The sequence below is a fragment of the Oncorhynchus gorbuscha genome, linkage group LG02 (genome assembly GCF_021184085.1).
Source record: "Oncorhynchus gorbuscha isolate QuinsamMale2020 ecotype Even-year linkage group LG02, OgorEven_v1.0, whole genome shotgun sequence".
Taxonomy (NCBI): Eukaryota; Metazoa; Chordata; class Actinopteri; order Salmoniformes; family Salmonidae; genus Oncorhynchus; species Oncorhynchus gorbuscha.
In genome coordinates, this window is record NC_060174.1 from 38,521,650 (window position 1) to 38,546,932 (window position 25,283).

Genomic DNA, 25,283 nt, shown 5'->3' on the forward strand with positions numbered 1-25,283 from the left:
AACTGCTCAGTCTAATTAGCAAGATGTGTCCAACCTGGACTCAGGGGTAGATATAACAAATTAAATGTAAATCCGGAACATGCCAATTAGTATGATATGTTACATTTCGTATGGTGTGTATTCATTTTGGATGTCTGTCATCCATTTGGTATGATATGTTACGTATTACAATTTATATGATATGTGACGAATTGCGATTCGTACAATATGTTACAAATGTGCAAAACATATATGATATGTTACCAATTCCAAGTTTTGTGAATAACGTTAGCTAGTTGGCTAACGCCAATGTTAGCTAGGTGGGTAACATTAGCTAGACTAGGGGTTAGGATTAGGGTTAGGGTTAAAGTTCAGTTTAGGAGTTGGTTACAGGGTTAAGGTTAAGGTGAGGGGAATGGTTAGCTAACATGCTAAGTAGTTGCAAAGTAGCTAAAAAGTAGTAAGTAGTTGCAAAATTGCTAATTACCAAAAATTATAAAGTTGTCCGTGATGAGATTTGAATATGTAACCTTTGGGTTGCTAGACGTTTGCGTTATACCTCCACCCATCAACCTGACCGACTAAGCAACTTACTTTCGTTATTTACTCAAGTAACCTTCTGTCTTGTGTAACCATACCAAACGTAACATACAGTATCATGCTAATTTGAGTGTCCCGAATGTACTTTTACTATGGTACGTCTAGTCTATGAGACCAGGCTGTCTAGAGAGGCCAGAGCAGCCTGGCCACCTCTGTGTAAGAGAAAAAACGTGACACACACAGCTATACAGACTGTGAATCAGGAGAAAAAACCTGCCTCTACCTCCACACACAGGGACCGCTAAGACCTCCTAATAAACTAAACCTTTCGTTGAGGTTTTGTTGTTGTTCAAACCTCTTTATTACATTGTCACAGACCGTAAAGGTTAATCCGCTCGAGTCTGAGGTGTGGTCCTGTTTGAAAAGTTCTCCAGGAATTAAAGTCCTTTTTAGGCCAGCATGTGGAGGCTTGAGTTCACAGATCTTATTTCCTCCAGGGCCTGTGACCACTCCCTGTTCTCTACTGCAGTCAGTCAGTCAGTCAGTCAGTGAGTGCAGCTCTGTAGGAGGACAAAGCTACTGCTAATCACTTCTGCATGTGAACACATATGCTTAGGTATGGCCTACTGCAGCAGGCAGTTTTGTGGGCTTTTTATGTCTATGTTTAGAGTGTCAGAATGTGACAGCATCTTGTCTTTCTCCTCCTCAGACATCCAAGGAAGTTAGAAACTGCTGGGCTGCTTGCTCTGGACTGTTGCAACAACAAAAAAGGTACAAGAAGACTGCACACTCAGATCTACGGTACGCTCCCATGTGATTCATTGAAACAACATTTTGTAATGTTTCTCGACTCTTGAGTCTTTAATTTTTTTTGCTGAGCCTGTGCCTTGACCTCTAGCACCTGCTCCAAACCACTGGACGTGTGTGTCACCTTTTCTTCTATACATGCTCTGTAGTGGAGACATCCGGTTATGTTGTCAGAACCCTGCTGGATGCAGATGACGATGATTTGACATAATTGGCTGTTTTATTAGTCTAATCTCTCTCACTTGTGGAGCTGCTCTGAACGATGGAGGGACAGAAGAAGAATAGAGGGAATGGATGTTGGAGGAATAAAAAGTTGAATCAACAGTTTTATTATAGCGTTATCGCTGTCCCACATGGGGCAGAATGGTCACAAAACAGACGGCCTGACAACACGGACAGAACCAACAAAGCTGGGAATGAGTGTCAAGCCGAACAAACAAAGCGAGCGTGAGGACGACATAAATATGTGGAGCCCATTGTGACAGACTATGTTGTTGTACATTACCGATAGGAGCAGCAATCAGTGTCTCTGGGGTGCACAGCAAGAGGAACCCAGAGGAATATATTGTGACCATTGTAACAATGAGTCTCTCCAAAGTGCAGATGGGACCAGGGTGGTTGGTGCCAGCTGTTTACTGTCTCTGCCCGGAGGTGAGAGTGGCACAGCAGGCAGAGCCGTTCCCGTCGCTAGGGCACTGCCCACTGTCCAGACCGCCAGAATGACACTCATTATCACACTGTTTACTTCAGGGAGGCTGGGGGTGATACTTACACTGGTACTGGCTGTTGATGTGTCAAGGACTGTGTGTGTGTGTTTGCCTGTGAGCGAGGATATTAGGGAGAACAGAGATTCAGTTTTAATGTTTGTGTTTCATAGAGAAAGAGAAAAGAGAATGCATTTGAAACTCTCTGTGTGTGTGTGTGTGTGTGTGTGTGTGTGTGTGTGTGTGTGTGTGTGTGTGTGTGTGTGTGTGTGTGTGTGTGTGTGTGTGTGTGTGTGTGTGTGTGTGTGTGTGTGTGTGTGTGTGTGTGTGTGTGTGTGTGTGTGTGTGTGTGCGTGCATCATCTTTGAGGGTGTGTGTGCTGTACACTGGCCTTTGTTCCTCATTGTTCTCCTCTCTTCCATGTGACTACTCAGTGACAAGGGATACTCTCTCTCTCTCTCAGTGATTGTACAATAATAGTTTTGGGCCTTGGTGCCAACAGTGCTTTCTCTCTGAGGGGCGGGGATAGATTTGAATTAGCATGTAGCGCAGTTAGTGTGGGCACACATCCACCCATACCGCTCCTTGCTTTTCACTGCCTAAGGGGAAGGCGTTGGATCGGATTCATATCCTAAAGCACATGCGGAAAGTTTTCCCATATCCTTTATTATAAGGTCTGACGTACAGCAAGTAGGTGTGTCTTTGTGAATGTGTGTGTGCGTGTTCCCCTCTATGAACAGCTGTGGAGTACCTATGGAGGCTGTGTGTCGGTGTGGGCTTTGATGCTGGTCATTTGAGGAAAACCTGTACTGAGTTTTTTGTGCTCTGTCGAATGTAGATGTGTGTTCCTGTCCCCCTTAAGTGCTGACCCTAGTAGCTTGGCTGACATTAAACTAGGCAAATGTCACCAATGAATGACCATCACCTCTACTGTACGATGGAAACCTAGAATTGGTTGGCATGGACCACTGTGTGCGTGCTTGTGTGAATCTGTGTGCGTTTGCGTCAGCAGTCACGCTACCAGCAAAAAGATTGTAATCAGATTATAGATACTTTTGAAACACTGCGTACTTGTGTGAATCTGTGTGCGTTTGCGTGAGCGTGCGTGTGTGTGTGTGTGAATCTTTGTGAATGTGTGTGTGTGTGTTTACAGTGATCTATCAAGTGAGTTAGTAGCCACAGGAATGTGTCTATGGTAACCATGGTTCGAGGTTATCAGGACAAGGAGCTCTCTCCTCTGAGGAGCAACACCTCATTATTCACCCTATACAATCCTAGAACAAGCTGTGGCAAGAGTCTTTAGCCTTCAGAGCGCCAGACGGTGTGTCAGTGTTTGTTTCTTCCACTGGAATAATGATGAGTGTGTAGCAAGCAGCCATGTTGGAGGCTTCATGATGATGATGAGAGGCATGAAAACAGAAGGTGAGAGAAGGGAAGGGCACATGTCTGGAATCACTGTTCTGTCTCTCTGGGTGGATCTGGACTGAACTAGGAGATCATGAGCATGAGCAGAGCAGCATTGAGCAACTCAGGGTGGGTTGAGGGGATGGGGTCGGGGTCGGGGCGGGGGATGTTTCTGGGCTGCTCTTTTGCCTGTTCTCTGAGACTTTTGGGTGTGGAGGGCCTGGGTGGATTTTTGTGTTTTTGAAAACCTGGAAAGTGGTGGTGGATGTGTTTCCGAACATGTGTCAGTGGTCTGTGTGGATCCTCCACAACCACATAGACGAGTGTTAGTCAGGCCTTGAAATGCCGCTGTAAGGATGTGGTGAAGTCGCGATGAAGACAGTTGGGGTCGGAGAAGCTGTCAGAGGCTGCTGGACGTCTTGTTGACATACTTACATTATCCCAGGATATATGTGCACGATTCATTTTTTTTCTCCAGAAAGGTAGGGGTCATGAATAATGACGAGTGAGCAACTTACAGTTATCCCCTGTTTTTTGGTCATTTCGAGAGAGTAGCATTTCTTGGGGGTATGAACTTTCTCACTCATCCTTATTCACAATTCATTCAGGATTATCCATAATCACGGTAGCATCCACATTAATGTAGTAGTGTTAAGAAACATATTCTATTCTAATATACAATAAAAGTGACTCCAAAATGAGCGTAATGTAACAGACCGGGAGTCAGAAAGCAGGTGAATAATGGACTGATGACAGGAGAACAGGACTGGATGTGGTAGACAACAATAACACCTAAGGACTGATGACAGGAGAACAGGACTGGATGTGGTAGACAACAATAACACCTAAGGACTGATGACAGGAGAACAGGACTGGATGTGGGAGAAAACAATAACACCTAAGGACTGATGACAGGAGAACAGGACTGGATGTGGGAGAAAACAATAACACCTAAGGACTGATGACAGGAGAACAGGACTGGATGTGGTAGAAAACAATAACACCTAAGGACTGATGACAGGAGAACAGGACTGGATGTGGGAGAAAACAATAACACCTAAGGACTGATGACAGGAGAACAGGACTGGATGTGGTAGAAAACAATAACACCTAAGGACTGATGACAGGAGAACAGGACTGGATGTGGGAGAAAACAATAACACCTAAGGACTGATGACAGGAGAACAGTACTGAATGTGGGAGAAAACAATAACACCTAAGGACTGATGACAGGAGAACAGGACTGGATGTGGTAGAAAACAATAACACCTAAGGACTGATGACAGGAGAACAGGACTGGATGTGGGAGAAAACAATAACACCTAAGGACTGATGACAGGAGAACAGGACTAGATGTGGTAGAAAACAATAACACCTAAGGACTGATGACAGGAGAACAGGACTGGATGTGGTAGAAAACAATAACACCTAAGGACTGATGACATGAGAAGAGTACTGAATGTGGTAGAAAACAATAACACCTAAGGACTGATGACATGAGAACAGTACTGAATGTGAGAGAAAACAATAACACCTAAGGACTGATGACAGGAGAACAGGACTGGATGTGGGAGAAAACAATAACACCTAAGGACTGATGACAGGAGAACAGGACTGGATGTGGTAGAAAACAATAACACCTAAGGACTGATGACATGAGAAGAGGACTAGATGTGGTAGAAAACAATAACACCTAAGGACTGATGACAGGAGAACAGGACTGGATGTGGTAGAAAACAATAACACCTAAGGACTGATGACAGGAGAACAGGACTGGATGTGGTAGAAAACAATAACACCTAAGGACTGATGACAGGAGAACAGGACTGGATGTGGGAGAAAACAATAACACCTAAGGACTGATGACATGAGAAGAGGACTAGATGTGGTAGAAAACAATAACACCTAAGGACTGATGACAGGAGAACAGGACTGGATGTGGTAGAAAACAATAACACCTAAGGACTGATGACAGGAGAACAGGACTGGATGTGGTAGAAAACAATAACACCTAAGGACTGATGACAGGAGAACAGGACTGGATGTGGGAGAAAACAATAACACCTAAGGACTGATGACAGGAGAACAGGACTGGATGTGGGAGAAAACAATAACACCTAAGGACTGATGACATGAGAAGAGGACTAGATGTGGGAGAAAACAATAACACCTAAGGACTGATGACAGGAGAACAGGACTGGATGTGGTAGAAAACAATAACACCTAAGGACTGATGACATGAGAACAGTACTGAATGTGGGAGAAAACAATAACACCTAAGGACTGATGACATGAGAACAGTACTGAATGTGGGAGAAAACAATAACACCTAAGGACTGATGACAGGAGAACAGTACTGAATGTGGTAGAAAACAATAACACCTAAGGACTGATGACAGGAGAAGAGTACTGGATGTGGTAGAAAACAATAACACCTAAGGACTGATGACAGGAGAACAGGACTGGATGTGGTAGAAAACAATAACACCTAAGGACTGATGACAGGAGAACAGTACTGAATGTGGTAGAAAACAATAACACCTAAGGACTGATGACAGGAGAACAGGACTGGATGTGGTAGAAAACAATAACACCTAAGGACTGATGACATGAGAACAGTACTGAATGTGGTAGAAAACAATAACACCTAAGGACTGATGACAGGAGAACAGGACTGGATGTGGTAGAAAACAATAACACCTAAGGACTGATGACATGAGAACAGTACTGAATGTGGTAGAAAACAATAACACCTAAGGACTGATGACAGGAGAACAGTACTGAATGTGGTAGAAAACAATAACACCTAAGGACTGATGACATGAGAACAGTACTGAATGTGGTAGAAAACAATAACACCTAAGGACTGATGACAGGAGAACAGGACTGGATGTGGTAGAAAACAATAACACCTAAGGACTGATGACAGGAGAACAGGACTGGATGTGGTAGAAAACAATAACACCTAAGGACTGATGACAGGAGAACAGTACTGAATGTGGTAGAAAACAATAACACCTAAGGACTGATGACAGGAGAACAGGACTGGATGTGGTAGAAAACAATAACACCTAAGGACTGATGACATGAGAACAGTACTGAATGTGGTAGAAAACAATAACACCTAAGGACTGATGACAGGAGAACAGGACTGGATGTGGTAGAAAACAATAACACCTAAGGACTGATGACATGAGAACAGTACTGAATGTGGGAGAAAACAATAACACCTAAGGACTGATGACAGGAGAAGAGTACTGAATGTGGGAGAAAACAATAACACCTAAGGACTGATGACAGGAGAAGAGTACTGAATGTGGGAGAAAACAATAACACCTAAGGACTGATGACAGGAGAAGAGTACTGAATGTGGGAGAAAACAATAACACCTAAGGACTGATGACATGAGAACAGGACTGGATGTGGGAGAAAACAATAACACCTAAGGACTGATGACAGGAGAACAGGACTGGATGTGGGAGAAAACAATAACACCTAAGGACTGATGACATGAGAAGAGGACTAGATGTGGTAGAAAACAATAACACCTAAGGACTGATGACAGGAGAACAGGACTGGATGTGGTAGAAAACAATAACACCTAAGGACTGATGACAGGAGAACAGGACTGGATGTGGTAGAAAACAATAACACCTAAGGACTGATGACAGGAGAACAGGACTGGATGTGGGAGAAAACAATAACACCTAAGGACTGATGACAGGAGAACAGGACTGGATGTGGTAGAAAACAATAACACCTAAGGACTGATGACAGGAGAAGAGTACTGAATGTGGGAGAAAACAATAACACCTAAGGACTGATGACAGGAGAACAGGACTGGATGTGGTAGAAAACAATAACACCTAAGGACTGATGACAGGAGAACAGGACTGGATGTGGTAGAAAACAATAACACCTAAGGACTGATGACAGGAGAACAGTACTGAATGTGGTAGAAAACAATAACACCTAAGGACTGATGACAGGAGAACAGGACTGGATGTGGTAGAAAACAATAACACCTAAGGACTGATGACATGAGAACAGTACTGAATGTGGTAGAAAACAATAACACCTAAGGACTGATGACAGGAGAACAGGACTGGATGTGGTAGAAAACAATAACACCTAAGGACTGATGACATGAGAACAGTACTGAATGTGGGAGAAAACAATAACACCTAAGGACTGATGACAGGAGAAGAGTACTGAATGTGGGAGAAAACAATAACACCTAAGGACTGATGACAGGAGAAGAGTACTGAATGTGGGAGAAAACAATAACACCTAAGGACTGATGACAGGAGAAGAGTACTGAATGTGGGAGAAAACAATAACACCTAAGGACTGATGACAGGAGAAGAGTACTGAATGTGGGAGAAAACAATAACACCTAAGGACTGATGACATGAGAACAGGACTGGATGTGGGAGAAAACAATAACACCTAAGGACTGATGACAGGAGAACAGGACTGGATGTGGGAGAAAACAATAACACCTAAGGACTGATGACATGAGAAGAGGACTAGATGTGGTAGAAAACAATAACACCTAAGGACTGATGACAGGAGAACAGGACTGGATGTGGTAGAAAACAATAACACCTAAGGACTGATGACAGGAGAACAGGACTGGATGTGGTAGAAAACAATAACACCTAAGGACTGATGACAGGAGAACAGGACTGGATGTGGGATAAAACAATAACACCTAAGGACTGATGACAGGAGAACAGGACTGGATGTGGTAGAAAACAATAACACCTAAGGACTGATGACAGGAGAAGAGTACTGAATGTGGGAGAAAACAATAACACCTAAGGACTGATGACAGGAGAAGAGTACTGAATGTGGGAGAAAACAATAACACCTAAGGACTGATGACAGGAGAAGAGTACTGAATGTGGGAGAAAACAATAACACCTAAGGACTGATGACAGGAGAAGAGTACTGAATGTGGGAGAAAACAATAACACCTAAGGACTGATGACATGAGAACAGGACTGGATGTGGGAGAAAACAATAACACCTAAGGACTGATGACAGGAGAACAGGACTGGATGTGGGAGAAAACAATAACACCTAAGGACTGATGACATGAGAAGAGGACTAGATGTGGTAGAAAACAATAACACCTAAGGACTGATGACAGGAGAACAGGACTGGATGTGGTAGAAAACAATAACACCTAAGGACTGATGACAGGAGAACAGGACTGGATGTGGTAGAAAACAATAACACCTAAGGACTGATGACAGGAGAACAGGACTGGATGTGGGAGAAAACAATAACACCTAAGGACTGATGACAGGAGAACAGGACTGGATGTGGTAGAAAACAATAACACCTAAGGACTGATGACAGGAGAACAGGACTGGATGTGGTAGAAAACAATAACACCTAAGGACTGATGACAGGAGAACAGGACTGGATGTGGGAGAAAACAATAACACCTAAGGACTGATGACATGAGAAGAGGACTAGATGTGGTAGAAAACAATAACACCTAAGGACTGATGACATGAGAACAGTACTGAATGTGAGAGAAAACAATAACACCTAAGGACTGATGACAGGAGAACAGGACTGGATGTGGGAGAAAACAATAACACCTAAGGACTGATGACAGGAGAACAGGACTGGATGTGGTAGAAAACAATAACACCTAAGGACTGATGACATGAGAAGAGGACTAGATGTGGTAGAAAACAATAACACCTAAGGACTGATGACAGGAGAACAGGACTGGATGTGGTAGAAAACAATAACACCTAAGGACTGATGACAGGAGAACAGGACTGGATGTGGTAGAAAACAATAACACCTAAGGACTGATGACAGGAGAACAGGACTGGATGTGGGAGAAAACAATAACACCTAAGGACTGATGACATGAGAAGAGGACTAGATGTGGTAGAAAACAATAACACCTAAGGACTGATGACAGGAGAACAGGACTGGATGTGGTAGAAAACAATAACACCTAAGGACTGATGACAGGAGAACAGGACTGGATGTGGTAGAAAACAATAACACCTAAGGACTGATGACAGGAGAACAGGACTGGATGTGGGAGAAAACAATAACACCTAAGGACTGATGACAGGAGAACAGGACTGGATGTGGGAGAAAACAATAACACCTAAGGACTGATGACATGAGAAGAGGACTAGATGTGGGAGAAAACAATAACACCTAAGGACTGATGACAGGAGAACAGGACTGGATGTGGTAGAAAACAATAACACCTAAGGACTGATGACATGAGAACAGTACTGAATGTGGGAGAAAACAATAACACCTAAGGACTGATGACATGAGAAGAGGACTAGATGTGGTAGAAAACAATAACACCTAAGGACTGATGACAGGAGAACAGGACTGGATGTGGTAGAAAACAATAACACCTAAGGACTGATGACAGGAGAACAGGACTGGATGTGGTAGAAAACAATAACACCTAAGGACTGATGACAGGAGAACAGGACTGGATGTGGGAGAAAACAATAACACCTAAGGACTGATGACAGGAGAACAGGACTGGATGTGGGAGAAAACAATAACACCTAAGGACTGATGACATGAGAAGAGGACTGATGTGGGAGAAAACAATAACACCTAAGGACTGATGACAGGAGAACAGGACTGGATGTGGTAGAAAACAATAACACCTAAGGACTGATGACAGGAGAACAGTACTGAATGTGGGAGAAAACAATAACACCTAAGGACTGATGACAGGAGAACAGTACTGAATGTGGGAGAAAACAATAACACCTAAGGACTGATGACAGGAGAACAGTACTGAATGTGGTAGAAAACAATAACACCTAAGGACTGATGACAGGAGAAGAGTACTGGATGTGGTAGAAAACAATAACACCTAAGGACTGATGACAGGAGAACAGGACTGGATGTGGTAGAAAACAATAACACCTAAGGACTGATGACAGGAGAACAGTACTGAATGTGGTAGAAAACAATAACACCTAAGGACTGATGACAGGAGAACAGGACTGGATGTGGTAGAAAACAATAACACCTAAGGACTGATGACAGGAGAACAGTACTGGATGTGGTAGAAAACAATAACACCTAAGGACTGATGACAGGAGAACAGGACTGGATGTGGTAGAAAACAATAACACCTAAGGACTGATGACAGAGAACAGTACTGAATGTGGTAGAAAACAATAACACCTAAGGACTGATGACAGGAGAACAGTACTGAATGTGGTAGAAAACAATAACACCTAAGGACTGATGACAGGAGAACAGTACTGAATGTGGGAGAAAACAATAACACCTAAGGACTGATGACAGGAGAACAGGACTGGATGTGGTAGAAAACAATAACACCTAAGGACTGATGACAGGAGAACAGGACTGGATGTGGTAGAAAACAATAACACCTAAGGACTGATGACAGGAGAACAGTACTGAATGTGGTAGAAAACAATAACACCTAAGGACTGATGACAGGAGAACAGGACTGGATGTGGTAGAAAACAATAACACCTAAGGACTGATGACATGAGAACAGTACTGAATGTGGTAGAAAACAATAACACCTAAGGACTGATGACAGGAGAACAGGACTGGATGTGGTAGAAAACAATAACACCTAAGGACTGATGACATGAGAACAGTACTGAATGTGGGAGAAAACAATAACACCTAAGGACTGATGACAGGAGAAGAGTACTGAATGTGGGAGAAAACAATAACACCTAAGGACTGATGACAGGAGAAGAGTACTGAATGTGGGAGAAAACAATAACACCTAAGGACTGATGACAGGAGAAGAGTACTGAATGTGGGAGAAAACAATAACACCTAAGGACTGATGACAGGAGAAGAGTACTGAATGTGGGAGAAAACAATAACACCTAAGGACTGATGACATGAGAACAGGACTGGATGTGGGAGAAAACAATAACACCTAAGGACTGATGACAGGAGAACAGGACTGGATGTGGGAGAAAACAATAACACCTAAGGACTGATGACATGAGAAGAGGACTAGATGTGGTAGAAAACAATAACACCTAAGGACTGATGACAGGAGAACAGGACTGGATGTGGTAGAAAACAATAACACCTAAGGACTGATGACAGGAGAACAGGACTGGATGTGGTAGAAAACAATAACACCTAAGGACTGATGACAGGAGAACAGGACTGGATGTGGGATAAAACAATAACACCTAAGGACTGATGACAGGAGAACAGGACTGGATGTGGTAGAAAACAATAACACCTAAGGACTGATGACAGGAGAAGAGTACTGAATGTGGGAGAAAACAATAACACCTAAGGACTGATGACAGGAGAAGAGTACTGAATGTGGGAGAAAACAATAACACCTAAGGACTGATGACAGGAGAAGAGTACTGAATGTGGGAGAAAACAATAACACCTAAGGACTGATGACAGGAGAAGAGTACTGAATGTGGGAGAAAACAACACCTAAGGACTGATGACATGAGAACAGGACTGGATGTGGGAGAAAACAATAACACCTAAGGACTGATGACAGGAGAACAGGACTGGATGTGGGAGAAAACAATAACACCTAAGGACTGATGACATGAGAAGAGGACTAGATGTGGTAGAAAACAATAACACCTAAGGACTGATGACAGGAGAACAGGACTGGATGTGGTAGAAAACAATAACACCTAAGGACTGATGACAGGAGAACAGGACTGGATGTGGTAGAAAACAATAACACCTAAGGACTGATGACAGGAGAACAGGACTGGATGTGGGAGAAAACAATAACACCTAAGGACTGATGACAGGAGAACAGGACTGGATGTGGTAGAAAACAATAACACCTAAGGACTGATGACAGGAGAACAGGACTGGATGTGGTAGAAAACAATAACACCTAAGGACTGATGACAGGAGAACAGGACTGGATGTGGGAGAAAACAATAACACCTAAGGACTGATGACATGAGAAGAGGACTAGATGTGGTAGAAAACAATAACACCTAAGGACTGATGACAGGAGAACAGGACTGGATGTGGTAGAAAACAATAACACCTAAGGACTGATGACAGGAGAACAGGACTGGATGTGGTAGAAAACAATAACACCTAAGGACTGATGACAGGAGAACAGGACTGGATGTGGGAGAAAACAATAACACCTAAGGACTGATGACAGGAGAACAGGACTGGATGTGGGAGAAAACAATAACACCTAAGGACTGATGACAGGAGAACAGGACTGGATGTGGGAGAAAACAATAACACCTAAGGACTGATGACATGAGAAGAGGACTAGATGTGGGACAAAACAATAACACCTAAGGACTGATGACAGGAGAACAGGACTGGATGTGGTAGAACACATTAACACCTAAGGACTGATGACAGGAGAACAGGACTGGATGTGGTAGAAAACAATAACACCTAAGGACTGATGACATGAGAACAGTACTGAATGTGGGAGAAAACAATAACACCTAAGGACTGATGACATGAGAACAGTACTGAATGTGGGAGAAAACAATAACACCTAAGGACTGATGACAGGAGAACAGGACTGGATGTGGGAGAAAACAATAACACCTAAGGACTGATGACAGGAGAACAGTACTGAATGTGGTAGAAAACAATAACACCTAAGGACTGATGACAGGAGAAGAGTACTGAATGTGGTAGAAAACAATAACACCTAAGGACTGATGACAGGAGAACAGGACTGGATGTGGTAGAAAACAATAACACCTAAGGACTGATGACATGAGAACAGTACTGAATGTGGGAGAAAACAATAACACCTAAGGACTGATGACAGGAGAAGAGTACTGAATGTGGGAGAAAACAATAACACCTAAGGACTGATGACAGGAGAAGAGTACTGAATGTGGGAGAAAACAATAACACCTAAGGACTGATGACAGGAGAAGAGTACTGAATGTGGGAGAAAACAATAACACCTAAGGACTGATGACAGGAGAAGAGTACTGAATGTGGGAGAAAACAATAACACCTAAGGACTGATGACATGAGAACAGTACTGAATGTGGTAGAAAACAATAACACCTAAGGACTGATGACAGGAGAACAGGACTGGATGTGGGAGAAAACAATAACACCTAAGGACTGATGACAGGAGAACAGTACTGGATGTGGTAGAAAACAATAACACCTAAGGACTGATGACAGGAGAACAGTACTGAATGTGGGAGAAAACAATAACACCTAAGGACTGATGACATGAGAACAGTACTGAATGTGGGAGAAAACAATAACACCTAAGGACTGATGACAGGAGAAGAGTACTGAATGTGGGAGAAAACAATAACACCTAAGGACTGATGACAGGAGAAGAGTACTGAATGTGGGAGAAAACAATAACACCTAAGGACTGATGACAGGAGAAGAGTACTGAATGTGGGAGAAAACAATAACACCTAAGGACTGATGACACAGTACTGATGACAATAACACCTAAGACTGAACAGGAGAACAGGACTGGATGTGGGAGAAAACAATAACACCTAAGGACTGATGACAGGAGAACAGGACTGGATGTGGGAGAAAACAATAACACCTAAGGACTGATGACAGGAGAACAGTACTGAGGACTGGACTGATGACAGGAGAACAGGACTGGATGTGGGAGAAAACAATAACACCTAAGGACTGATGACAGGAGAACAGTACTGGATGTGGTAGAAAACAATAACACCTAAGGACTGATGACAGGAGAACAGGACTGGATGTGGGAGAAAACAATAACACCTAAGGACTGATGACAGGAGAAGAGTACTGAATGTGGGAGAAAACAATAACACCTAAGGACTGATGACAGGAGAACAGGACTGGATGTGGGAGAAAACAATAACACCTAAGGACTGATGACAGGAGAACAGTACTGGATGTGGTAGAAAACAATAACACCTAAGGACTGATGACAGGAGAACAGGACTGGATGTGGGAGAAAACAATAACACCTAAGGACTGATGACAGGAGAACAGTACTGGATGTGGTAGAAAACAATAACACCTAAGGACTGATGACAGGAGAACAGTACTGAATGTGGGAGAAAACAATAACACCTAAGGACTGATGACAGGAGAAGAGTACTGAATGTGGGAGAAAACAATAACACCTAAGGACTGATGACAGGAGAAGAGTACTGAATGTGGTAGAAAACAATAACACCTAAGGACTGATGACATGAGAAGAGTACTGAATGTGGTAGAAAACAATAACACCTAAGGACTGATGACAGGAGAACAGGACTGGATGTGGGAGAAAACAATAACACCTAAGGACTGATGACAGGAGAACAGTACTGGATGTGGTAGAAAACAATAACACCTAAGGACTGATGACAGGAGAACAGGACTGGATGTGGGAGAAAACAATAACACCTAAGGACTGATGACAGGAGAAGAGTACTGAATGTGGGAGAAAACAATAACACCTAAGGACTGATGACAGGAGAACAGTACTGGATGTGGTAGAAAACAATAACCCCTAAGGACTGATGACAGGAGAACAGTACTGAATGTGGGAGAAAACAATAACACCTAAGGACTGATGACAGGAGAACAGTACTGGATGTGGTAGAAAACAATAACACCTAAGGACTGATGACAGGAGAACAGTACTGGATGTGGTAGAAAACAATAACACCTAAGGACTGATGACAGGAGAACAGTACTGAATGTGGGAGAAAACAATAACACCTAAGGACTGATGACAGGAGAACAGTACTGGATGTGGTAGAAAACAATAACACCTAAGGACTGATGACAGGAGAACAGTACTGAATGTGGGAGAAAACAATAACACCTAAGGACTGATGACATGAGAACAGGACTGAATGTGGGAGAAAACAATAACACCTAAGGACTGATGACATGAGAAGAGTACTGAATGTGGGAGAAAACAATAACACCTAAGGACTGATGACAGGAGAACAGTACTGAATGTGGGAGAAAACAATAACACCTAAGGACTGATGACAGGAGAACAGTACTGAATGTGGGAGAAAACAATAACACCTAAGGACTGATGACATGAGAACAGTACTGAATGTGGGAGAAAACAATAACACCTAAGGACTGATGACAGGAGAACAGTACTGAATGTGGTAGAAAACAATAACACCTAAGGACTGATGACAGGAGAACAGTACTGAATGTGGGAGAGAACAATAACACCTAAGGACTGATGTCATGAGAAGAGTACTGAATGTGGGAGAAAACAATAACATTTAACATTACATTTAAGTCATTTAGCAGACGCTCTTATCCAGAGCGACTTACAAATTGGTGCATTCACCTTATGACATCCAGTGGAACAGTCACTTTACAATAGTGCATCTAAATCTTAAAGGGGGGGGTGGTGAGAGGGATTACTTATCCTATCCTAGGTATTCCTTAAAGAGGTGGGGTTTCAGGTGTCTCCGGAAGGTGGTGATTGACTCCGCTGTCCTGGCGTCGTGAGGGAGTTTGTTCCACCATTGGGGGGCCAGAGCAGCGAACAGTTTTGACTGGGCTGAGCGGGAGCTGTACTTCCTCAGTGGTAGGGAGGCGAGCAGGCCAGAGGTGGATGAACGCAGTGCCCTTGTTTGGGTGTAGGGCCTGATCAGAGCCTGGAGGTACTGAGGTGCCGTTCCCCTCACAGCTCCGTAGGCAAGCACCATGGTCTTGTAGCGGATGCGAGCTTCAACTGGAAGCCAGTGGAGAGAACGGAGGAGCGGGGTGACGTGAGAGAACTTGGGAAGGTTGAACACCAGACGGGCTGCGGCGTTCTGGATGAGTTGAAGGGGTTTAATGGCACAGGCAGGGAGCCCAGCCAACAGCGAGTTGCAGTAATCCAGACGGGAGATGACAAGTGCCTGGATTAGGACTGATGACATGAGAAGAGTGCTGGATGTGGGAGAAAACAATAACACCTAAGGACTGATGACATGAGAACAGTACTGAATGTGGGAGAAAACAATAACACCTAAGGACTGATGACAGGAGAAGAGTACTGAATGTGGGAGAAAACAATAACACCTAAGGACTGATGACAGGAGAACAGTACTGAATGTGGGAGAAAACAATAACACCTAAGGACTGATGACATGAGAACAGTACTGAATGTGGGAGAAAACAATAACACCTAAGGACTGATGACATGAGAACAGGACTGGATGTGGGAGAAAACAATAACACCTAAGGACTGATGACATGAGAACAGTACTGAATGTGGGAGAAAACAATAACACCTAAGGACTGATGACATGAGAACAGTACTGGATGTGGGAGAAAACAATAACACCTAAGGACTGATGACATGAGAACAGTACTGAATGAGGTAGAAAACAATAACACCTAAGGACTGATGTACCTAATGATGGGACGCAGTCCACCAGGTACTGAAGCCGACCCCCACGACGTTGGGAGTCCAGGAGGGATCTGACGGCATAGGCAGGGCTTCCCTCAACATCCAGGGGAGGTGGAGGGGTGTCGTGGGGGACAGCATCAGCCAGGGGACCAGGAGCCATCGGCCTGAGGAGGGAAACATGAAAATAGGGTCAGATCTGGTAGTTAGTGGGGAGCTGTAATCGGTATGTTAACTCAATGACCCTCCGGAGGACATTGAAATGCCCCATAAACTCAGCTTCCGACAGGGCAAGCGGAGCGGGAGGTTCCTGGTGGAGAGTCAGACGCGATCACCAGGATGGAACACGGGAGCCTCACTATGGTGGCGGTCCGCCTGACCCTTCTGTCTGTTGACGGCGCATTGGAACCTCTCGTGGGCAGCGTTCCAAACCTCCTCTGCACGCCGGAACCACTCATCCACCGCATGGGCTTCGATCTGGCTCGGTGTCCACGGGGCCAGGGCCGGCTGGTACCCCAGGACGCACTGGTAGCGAGACATCTCGGTGGAGGAGTGACAAAGTGAGTTCTGAGGCCCACTCCCCCTACCGGTCCAGACAGTGACTCATAAGGAACCCCCCCCACCAGGTCCTGGTTGGTCCTCTCCACCTGCCCATGGGAAAGAGGCCAGTATCCGGATGTGAGACTGACCATGACCCCCAGCTTCTCCGTGAAGGCTCTCCCACAGTGAGAGTGAGTGGTGCTGTGATGTGCGTTATTGTGCCGGATCCCAATGGTCGCATATCCGGGGCTTGGGACAGGAAAAGGAGAGGAGAGCGGATATTAGGTTAAGTTCAGGGAGGAGGCGTGGGCCTGGTCGATGATGTTCCCAGCAGCACCGGAGTCCATGAGAGCTGTAGAGAGAACACTTGAGGCACAGCTGCGCGTATATGATGGGTTGCCAGGACTGATGGTTAGTAAAACTAGAGACGTCGAGCGCTGGAGAGGTGGAGCAGGAGTAGACGTGACAATGACACAATACATTATTAACCACTCATTTATATTGAGCACAAAATGATCTGAAACACAACTAAAAAGACTTGCAAATGCTTCCAACAAGTTCGTAGATTCACAAGCTAAATGTTATCATAGCATGCTAGAAATATGGGACCAAATACTGAACTTTGGAATACTTCATTTATCAGGGGTGTCAATCATTTAGGACTCCCCTATACGTGTTTCAACCATTTTCCATATGAGAAATGAGAAATAAGCAAAGGCTCTTCCACTGGTCACCTGCTACTGTCCTCCCTTCTACTGGTCACCTGCTACTGTCCTCCCTTCCACTGGTCACCTACTACTGTCCTCCCTTCCACTGGTCACCTGCTACTGTCCTCCCTTCCACTGGTCACCTGCTACTGTCCTCCCTTCCACTGGTCACCTACTACTGTCCTCCCTTCCACTGGTCACCTGCTACTGTCCTCCCTTCCACTGGTCACCTGCTACTGTCCTCCCTTCCACTGGTCACCTACTACTGTCCTCCCTTCCACTGGTCACCTGCTACTGTCCTCCCTTCCACTGGTCTTCCGCTACTGTCCTCCCTTCCACTGGTCACCTGCTACTGTCCTCCCTTCCACTGGTCACCTGCTACTGTCCTCCCTTCCACTGGTCTTCCGCTACTGTCCTCCCTTCCACTGGTCACCTGCTACTGTCCTCCCTTCCACTGGTCACCTGCTACTGTCCTCCCTTCCACTGGTCTTCCGCTACTGTCCTCCCTTCCACTGGTCACCTGCTACAGTCCTCCCTTCCACTGGTCTTCCGCTACTGTCCTCCCTTCCACTGGTCACCTGCTACTGTCCTCCCTTCCACTGGTCACCTGCTACTGTCCTCCCTTCCACTGGTCACCTGCTACTGTCCTCCCTTCCACTGGTCACCTGCTACAGTCCTCCCTTCCACTGGTCACCTGCTACTGTCCTCCCTTCCACTGGTCACCTGCTACTGTCCTCCCTTCCACTGGTCACCTGCTACTGTCCTCCCTTCCACTGGTCACCTGCTACTGTCCTCCCTTCCACTGGTCACCTGCTACTGTCCTCCCTTCCACTGGTCTTCCGCTACTGTCCTCCCTTCCACTGGTCACCTGCTACTGTCCTCCCTTCCACTGGTCACCTGCTACTGTCCTCCCTTCCACTGGTCACCTGCTACTGTCCTCCCTTCCACTGGTCTTCCGCTACTGTCCTCCCATCCACTGGTCACCTGCTACTGTCCTCCCTTCCACTGGTCACCTGCTACTGTCCTCCCTTCCACTGGTCTTCCGCTACTGTCCTCCCTTCCACTGGTCACCTGCTACTGTCCTCCCTTCCACTGGTCACCTGCTACTGTCCTCCCTTCCACTGATCACCTGCTACTGTCCTCCCTTCCACTGGTCACCTGCTACTGTCCTCCCTTCCACTGGTCACCTGCTACTGTCCTCCCTTCCACTGGTCACCTGCTACTGTCCTCCCTTCCACTGGTCTTCCGCTACTGTCCTCCCTTCCACTGGTCACCTGCTACTGTCCTCCCTTCCACGGGTCTACCGCTACTGTCCTCCCTTCCACTGGTCACCTGCTACTGTCCTCCCTTCCACTGGTCACCTGCTACTGTCCTCCCTTCCACTGGTCACCTGCTACTGTCCTCCCTTCCACTGGTCTTCCGCTACTGTCCTCCCTTCCACTGGTCACCTGCTACTGTCCTCCCTTCCACTGGTCACCTGCTACTGTCCTCCCTTCCACTGGTCTCCTACTACTGTCCTCCCTTTCACTGGTCACCTGCTACTGTCCTCCCTTCCACTGGTCTTCCGCTACTGTCCTCCCTTCCACTGGTCACCTGCTACTGTCCTCCCTTCCACTGGTCTCCTACTACTGTCCTCCCTTCCACTGGTCACCTGCTACTGTCCTCCCTTCCACTGGTCACCTGCTACTGTCCTCCCTTCCACTGGTCTCCTACTACTGTCCTCCCTTTCACTGGTCACCTGCTACTGTCCTCCCTTCCACTGGTCTTCCGCTACTGTCCTCCCTTCCACTGGTCACCTGCTACTGTCCTCCCTTCCACGGATCTTCCGCTACTGTCCTCCCTTTCACTGGTCACCTGCTACTGTCCTCCCTTCCACTGGTCTCCTACTACTGTCCTCCCTTTCACTGGTCACCTGCTACTGTCCTCCCTTCCACTGGTCTTCCGCTACTGTCCTCCCTTCCACTGGTCACCTGCTACTGTCCTCCCTTCCACTGGTCTTCCGCTACTGTCCTCCCTTCCACTGGTCACCTGCTACTGTCCTCCCTTCCACTGGTCACCTGCTTACTGTCCTCCCTTCCACTGGTCACCTGCTACTGTCCTCCCTTCCACTGGTCACCTGCTACTGTCCTCCCTTCCACTGGTCACCTGCTACTGTCCTCCCTTCCACTGGTCTCCTGCTACTGTCCTCCCTTCCACTGGTCACCTGCTACTGTCCTCCCTTCCACTGGTCACCTGCTACTGTCCTCCCTTCCACTGGTCACCTGCTACTGTCCTCCCTTCCACTGGTCACCTGCTACTGTCCTCCCTTCCACTGGTCTCCTGCTACTGTCCTCCCTTCCACTGGTCACCTGCTTACTGTCCTCCCTTCCACTGGTCACCTGCTACTGTCCTCCCTTCCACTGGTCACCTGCTACTGTCCTCCCTTCCACTGGTCACCTGCTACTGTCCTCCCTTCCACGGATCTTCCGTTACTGTCCTCCCTTCCACTGGTCTTCCGCTACTGTCCTCCCTTCCACTGGTCACCTGCTACTGTCCTCCCTTCCACTGGTCACCTGCTTACTGTCCTCCCTTCCACTGGTCACCTGCTACTGTCCTCCCTTCCACTGGTCACCTGCTACTGTCCTCCCTTCCACTGGTCACCTGCTACTGTCCTCCCTTCCACTGGTCTCCTGCTACTGTCCTCCCTTCCACTGGTCACCTGCTTACTGTCCTCCCTTCCACTGGTCACCTGCTACTGTCCTCCCTTCCACTGGTCACCTGCTACTGTCCTCCCTTCCACTGGTCACCTGCTACTGTCCTCCCTTCCACGGATCTTCCGCTACTGTCCTCCCTTCCACTGGTCACCTGCTACTGTCCTCCCTTCCACTGGTCACCTGCTACTGTCCTCCCTTCCACTGGTCACCTGCTTACTGTCCTCCCTTCCACTGGTCACCTGCTACTGTCCTCCCTTCCACTGGTCACCTGCTACTGTCCTCCCTTCCACTGGTCTTCCGCTACTGTCCTCCCTTCCACTGGTCACCTGCTACTGTCCTCCCTTCCACTGGTCTCCTGCTACTGTCCTCCCTTCCACTGGTCTTCCGCTACTGTCCTCCCTTCCACTGGTCACCTGCTACTGTCCTCCCTTCCACTGGTCTCCTGCTACTGTCCTCCCTTCCACTGGTCACCTGCTACTGTCTTCCCTTCCACGGGTCTACCGCTACTGTCCTCCCTTCCACTGGTCTTCCGCTACTGTCCTCCCTTCCACTGGTCTTCCGCTACTGTCCTCCCATCCACTGGTCTTCCGCTACTGTCCTCCCTTCCACTGGTCTTCCGCTACTGTCCTCCCATCCACTGGTCTTCCGCTACTGTCCTCCCTTCCACTGGTCACCTGCTACTGTCCTCCCTTCCACTGGTCTTCCGCTACTGTCCTCCCTTCCACTGGTCTCCTGCTACTGTCCTCCCTTCCACTGACACGTTGTTATGTTGAGCCCATAATGTTTTTTTCTTTCTCTTTCTGTCATCTAGTGGTCAAGGCAAGACGCTGACAACAGTCTTGACAGCCCCTCCCTCTCACTCTCCCCCTTTCCCTCTCTCCTCTCTCAATATTATGTCACTTCTTTCAGCTTCTCATGGGAGGTGTCTTACTGACACCTCCCATGACACCTACTCTTTTTTCTATTCAATGTATCAAGCACCGACTGACAGTGGACGTCCTTGGATGTTGAAAGTAATTGAAATTTGGTCAGTCCGCCCTGGCCAGACAAAATCTGAACCAATTACAGACGTTTATGCTTCACAAGTTTGGACAGCACATCACATTAGAGTACAGTAAAAAAAAAAATGTAGCTAATTCCTGGAAAATGGTTTAAAAACACATATGCCTTATTTCTCTTAGCTTACATTTGACACCAAATTGTACGTTCTCCTATAAACTTCACATGATAGTGCTCATGGGGCTTTTTACATGGTAATGCCCCATAGATACCACCGTTGTTCCTGTGACAAACAAACCGTGAGAATAGCCAGGCAGTAACGTGGTCGGTTTATTTCCTGTTGCTGTGCTTGATCACATTTCCCTGTCTAGGAGGTGTGTTTTTGTGGGAGGGCAGCTTGTCATGGCACACTCAACTCCGAAGTTGTCACAGGGTGTCATAGGCTGCGTGGGAACCTGCCACACCCCCAACACACTAGGGCTCGTTTGGATAATAAGACTTGGTGAGGGGCTATATGAGATTGAGCTAATGTATAGGGGTCAGGGGACAGATACCTCTGTTAATCCAAAGCGTTACCCTCTTCTTATCTAATATGTCCTCACCTTATCTCACCACCTGATGTTACAACCATCTGAAAACACTAGATAAATTAAAGGAAATCTTTGGAGGCCTATATCAACTTTTACACTTCCATCTATCGTCCAGTTTGGCAGATTCAATACAAGTGACAAGGAAAGGAAGCCATTTTGTGGAATTCAGGTGTAGTGTTTGTTCCCATTTCCTACCTGAGTGTGTTGAGCGGTGTGTCTCTCTCAGGCCACTGTGATGGGTTGGTGTTGGATGCCATGTTTGATTTACTGGGTTACTGAGTATATGTTTAGAGTCCTAGTCTTCTCACAGACAAAGGAGAGTTTGTTCCAGCGTCTCTCTCTCACACAGGCCTGTAAGGTAGCATTCCACTGCTCTCGGCCTGACCGATACCAGAGGAAGGAAAGAGGGCTGTTATTGAAGGAGATAAGCAATGCGATAGAGATTGATGACTCATTTTATCTCATCGCGATTAGAGTGAACACACTTTGGTCTGTGTGTGAGTTTTTTATGTGCACACAGTTATTGCAGTACAGTGAAAAAATATTTTGGCCAGTCGTGACAATTCCACCATAGTGCTAGAATTCTCTTTTGGTGAGGTTGATACGCAGATGAACCCTTCCTCCCTCCCTGACTTGCATTATAAATGTAAACAGCCTGTGTGAGTAACTGGAAGATAGATAAAAATGTGGCAATGTTTAGTTTTGACTCCTTCGTGTGGTGGTGTTGTGAATAGTTCTGTGTCCTGTTGCCAAATGAGCTCCCCTGATGCTACCCAGCTCGTCCAGTGTTTGGCCTGTAAATACCACATCATGAGTAATGTTGGGGGTAGCTAGGTCACAGGGAGGGGAGCTAGTAATGGTATATAAACCGTAATAATGACGTTTGTTAAGAAAGCTGGATGAAGTCAGATGAAGTCACTGCATTCCTGCTGGGCAGCTCCCGTATAGGTGGCGCCTGGACCACAGTCAACATTCAATGGGGAGGAGATAATAAAGGATTTGGGTTAAAACACCTCAGCGAGAGGAGGGGGAGGAGCTAGGCTAGGGGGAGGAGCTCGAACACTAGCTGTGCTGTGTGCCAGTTACACAGCAAGTGGGTCATATGTTCTATTACTCATGTTGACAGAACCTTTCTAAGGATCACACTGCCATATTGGTGTCCTTGGCCTTACTGAGTTATCATGTGCCAAATGAGACACTTTATAGGCCTAGCCTACTACTACTGTCATAGAAATCAAAAAAGGTCTCTGTGTGTGCTTTATTGACTTTGAGTCAGGCTGCGCATGTTATTGCCTTGTTATTAGTGTAGAGCAGATCAAGCATAGTCATAAATCGGCACACAGGGAAGTGGTAAGTGCTGTTCCTGTTCGTCACTGTGAAATACACTCAGGCTTAAGGTAAATCTCATCCTATGTTAGGCTGCGCTGCTCTTCCCAGAGACCGTCTCTGAAGTTCCAGGTCTGCCAGGTCAGCTCCTGGTGGGAGGCATCAAAGTGGAACACACACACACACACACACACACACACACACACACACACACAGTGGCTACAGTGCATTCTGCCTGTCCCTTTGGCAATAAGCTGTCTTAACGTCTTTGAAGGAGGGAAGTGGAGAATTGAATTGGGGTTACAGATCTGTGTTGACGCTCTCGGGTCCGTGAGGGTACCATCAGAGCTCTGACTAACCAACAGGAAACTTCAGGAACGCTAATACTCGGCTCTGCTCAGCTCCCCAGGAGCAGTGGGCTGGAAATATAAACCTCATTCACTACTGGTAGACTCAGTCACACATACGCAGGGCCTGACGTCAAAACGGCTCTGTTATGTATAGAGCCTGCAGGAGAGATGCTAAACCCATAGCCTCAATAATCAACAGATGGAGAAGGAAATGGGCCACTTGTATGTGACACAGATGCCTACAGGGTGTGTTAAAGTTAGCAACAATATTATGCTGCTGTGTCTTGAGGGATTACTTTTTTTCACCCCCTTTGGCTAGATACCGTTGTGGAAGTTCGACGTGTTCCGTGTAATGTGTATAATAGTTTGGTTGGTTGTGAGGGTGTTGTTTAATCTTATCCATGTTTCTCTTCCTTGCAGAGAGGAGTCAGTAGTACCATGCAATGCTAAACTGAGCCAATCCGAGCCAAGCCAAGCGGATCTGAACGGAAGTCCTTGTCACATCTCATAGCGTGGTGTCTCAGATGGAGCTGAAGGTGTGGGTGGATGGAGTGGTGCGCGTGGTCTGTGGCCTATCAGAGGAGACTTCCTGCCAGGATGTGGTCATCGCACTGGCTCAGGCCATTGGTCAGTATCTCAGTCTCTCTTCCTCTCTAGGGTGCAAGTTCTGTCCCTCAACATCCTTAAGGCTCTTTCCAAACCAACCCTGACTGGCCCCTACACCATAGTCACTTAACTAGATCTGAAAAGATTGGATAGGATTCAGCAATATGGTGAAAATCCCACTGATCATAGGGCAAGGTGGAACTCCTGTATTACCATATGTCTTCCACCTATCCCATCCTTTCTGACCTCAAAGAAGTGCCAAGGGGGAACGGGGCAAGGGGTTGACTTGGTATGGAGCAAGCTTCTGTCACCACACCCTCAGGCTGTACTGAAGCCGCATACTGCAGTTTCCTTTCCTCTGTGCGTGAGCGGCTGCCAGGTCATTAGGGAGAGCTTGTCCTCATTTCAGAGTCCTCATGGAGATTTCACTTTGTTTGAACATGTTTATATGCTGTATAAGACTTATACAACAGCCTTCTACTCATATTTTTCATTGATAAGAGAAGAGAGAGAGAGAGAGAGAGAGAGAGAGAGAGAGAGAGAGAGAGAGAGAGAGAGAGAGAGAGAGAGAGAGAGAGAGAGAGAGAGAGAGAGAGAGAGAGAGAGAGAGAGAGAGAGAGAGAGAGAGAGAGAGAGAGAGAGAGAGAGAGAGAGAGAGAGAGAGAGAGAGAG

General features: G+C 46.2%; 1 protein-coding gene across 10 annotated transcripts in view; it reads left to right on the plus strand.

Moving 5' to 3' along the window:
* Positions 1-25,283, plus strand: part of LOC124002038 (ras association domain-containing protein 8-like) — a 71,557-nt gene that overhangs the window by 38,863 nt on the left and 7,411 nt on the right. For 5 of the 10 annotated variants that reach the window (XM_046309263.1, XM_046309268.1, XM_046309276.1 and 2 more), the window contains 2 exons: positions 1,229-1,320; positions 24,426-24,632. In XM_046309263.1, coding sequence (XP_046165219.1) covers positions 24,530-24,632 — 103 coding nt within the window. In that variant the 5' untranslated portion in view covers positions 1,229-1,320; positions 24,426-24,529. Of the gene's footprint in view, positions 1-1,228; positions 1,321-1,534; positions 1,978-16,977; positions 17,752-24,425; positions 24,633-25,283 lie in introns of those variants that run through there. The other 5 variants (XM_046309296.1, XM_046309287.1, XM_046309322.1 and 2 more) reach the window with 4 other exon arrangements.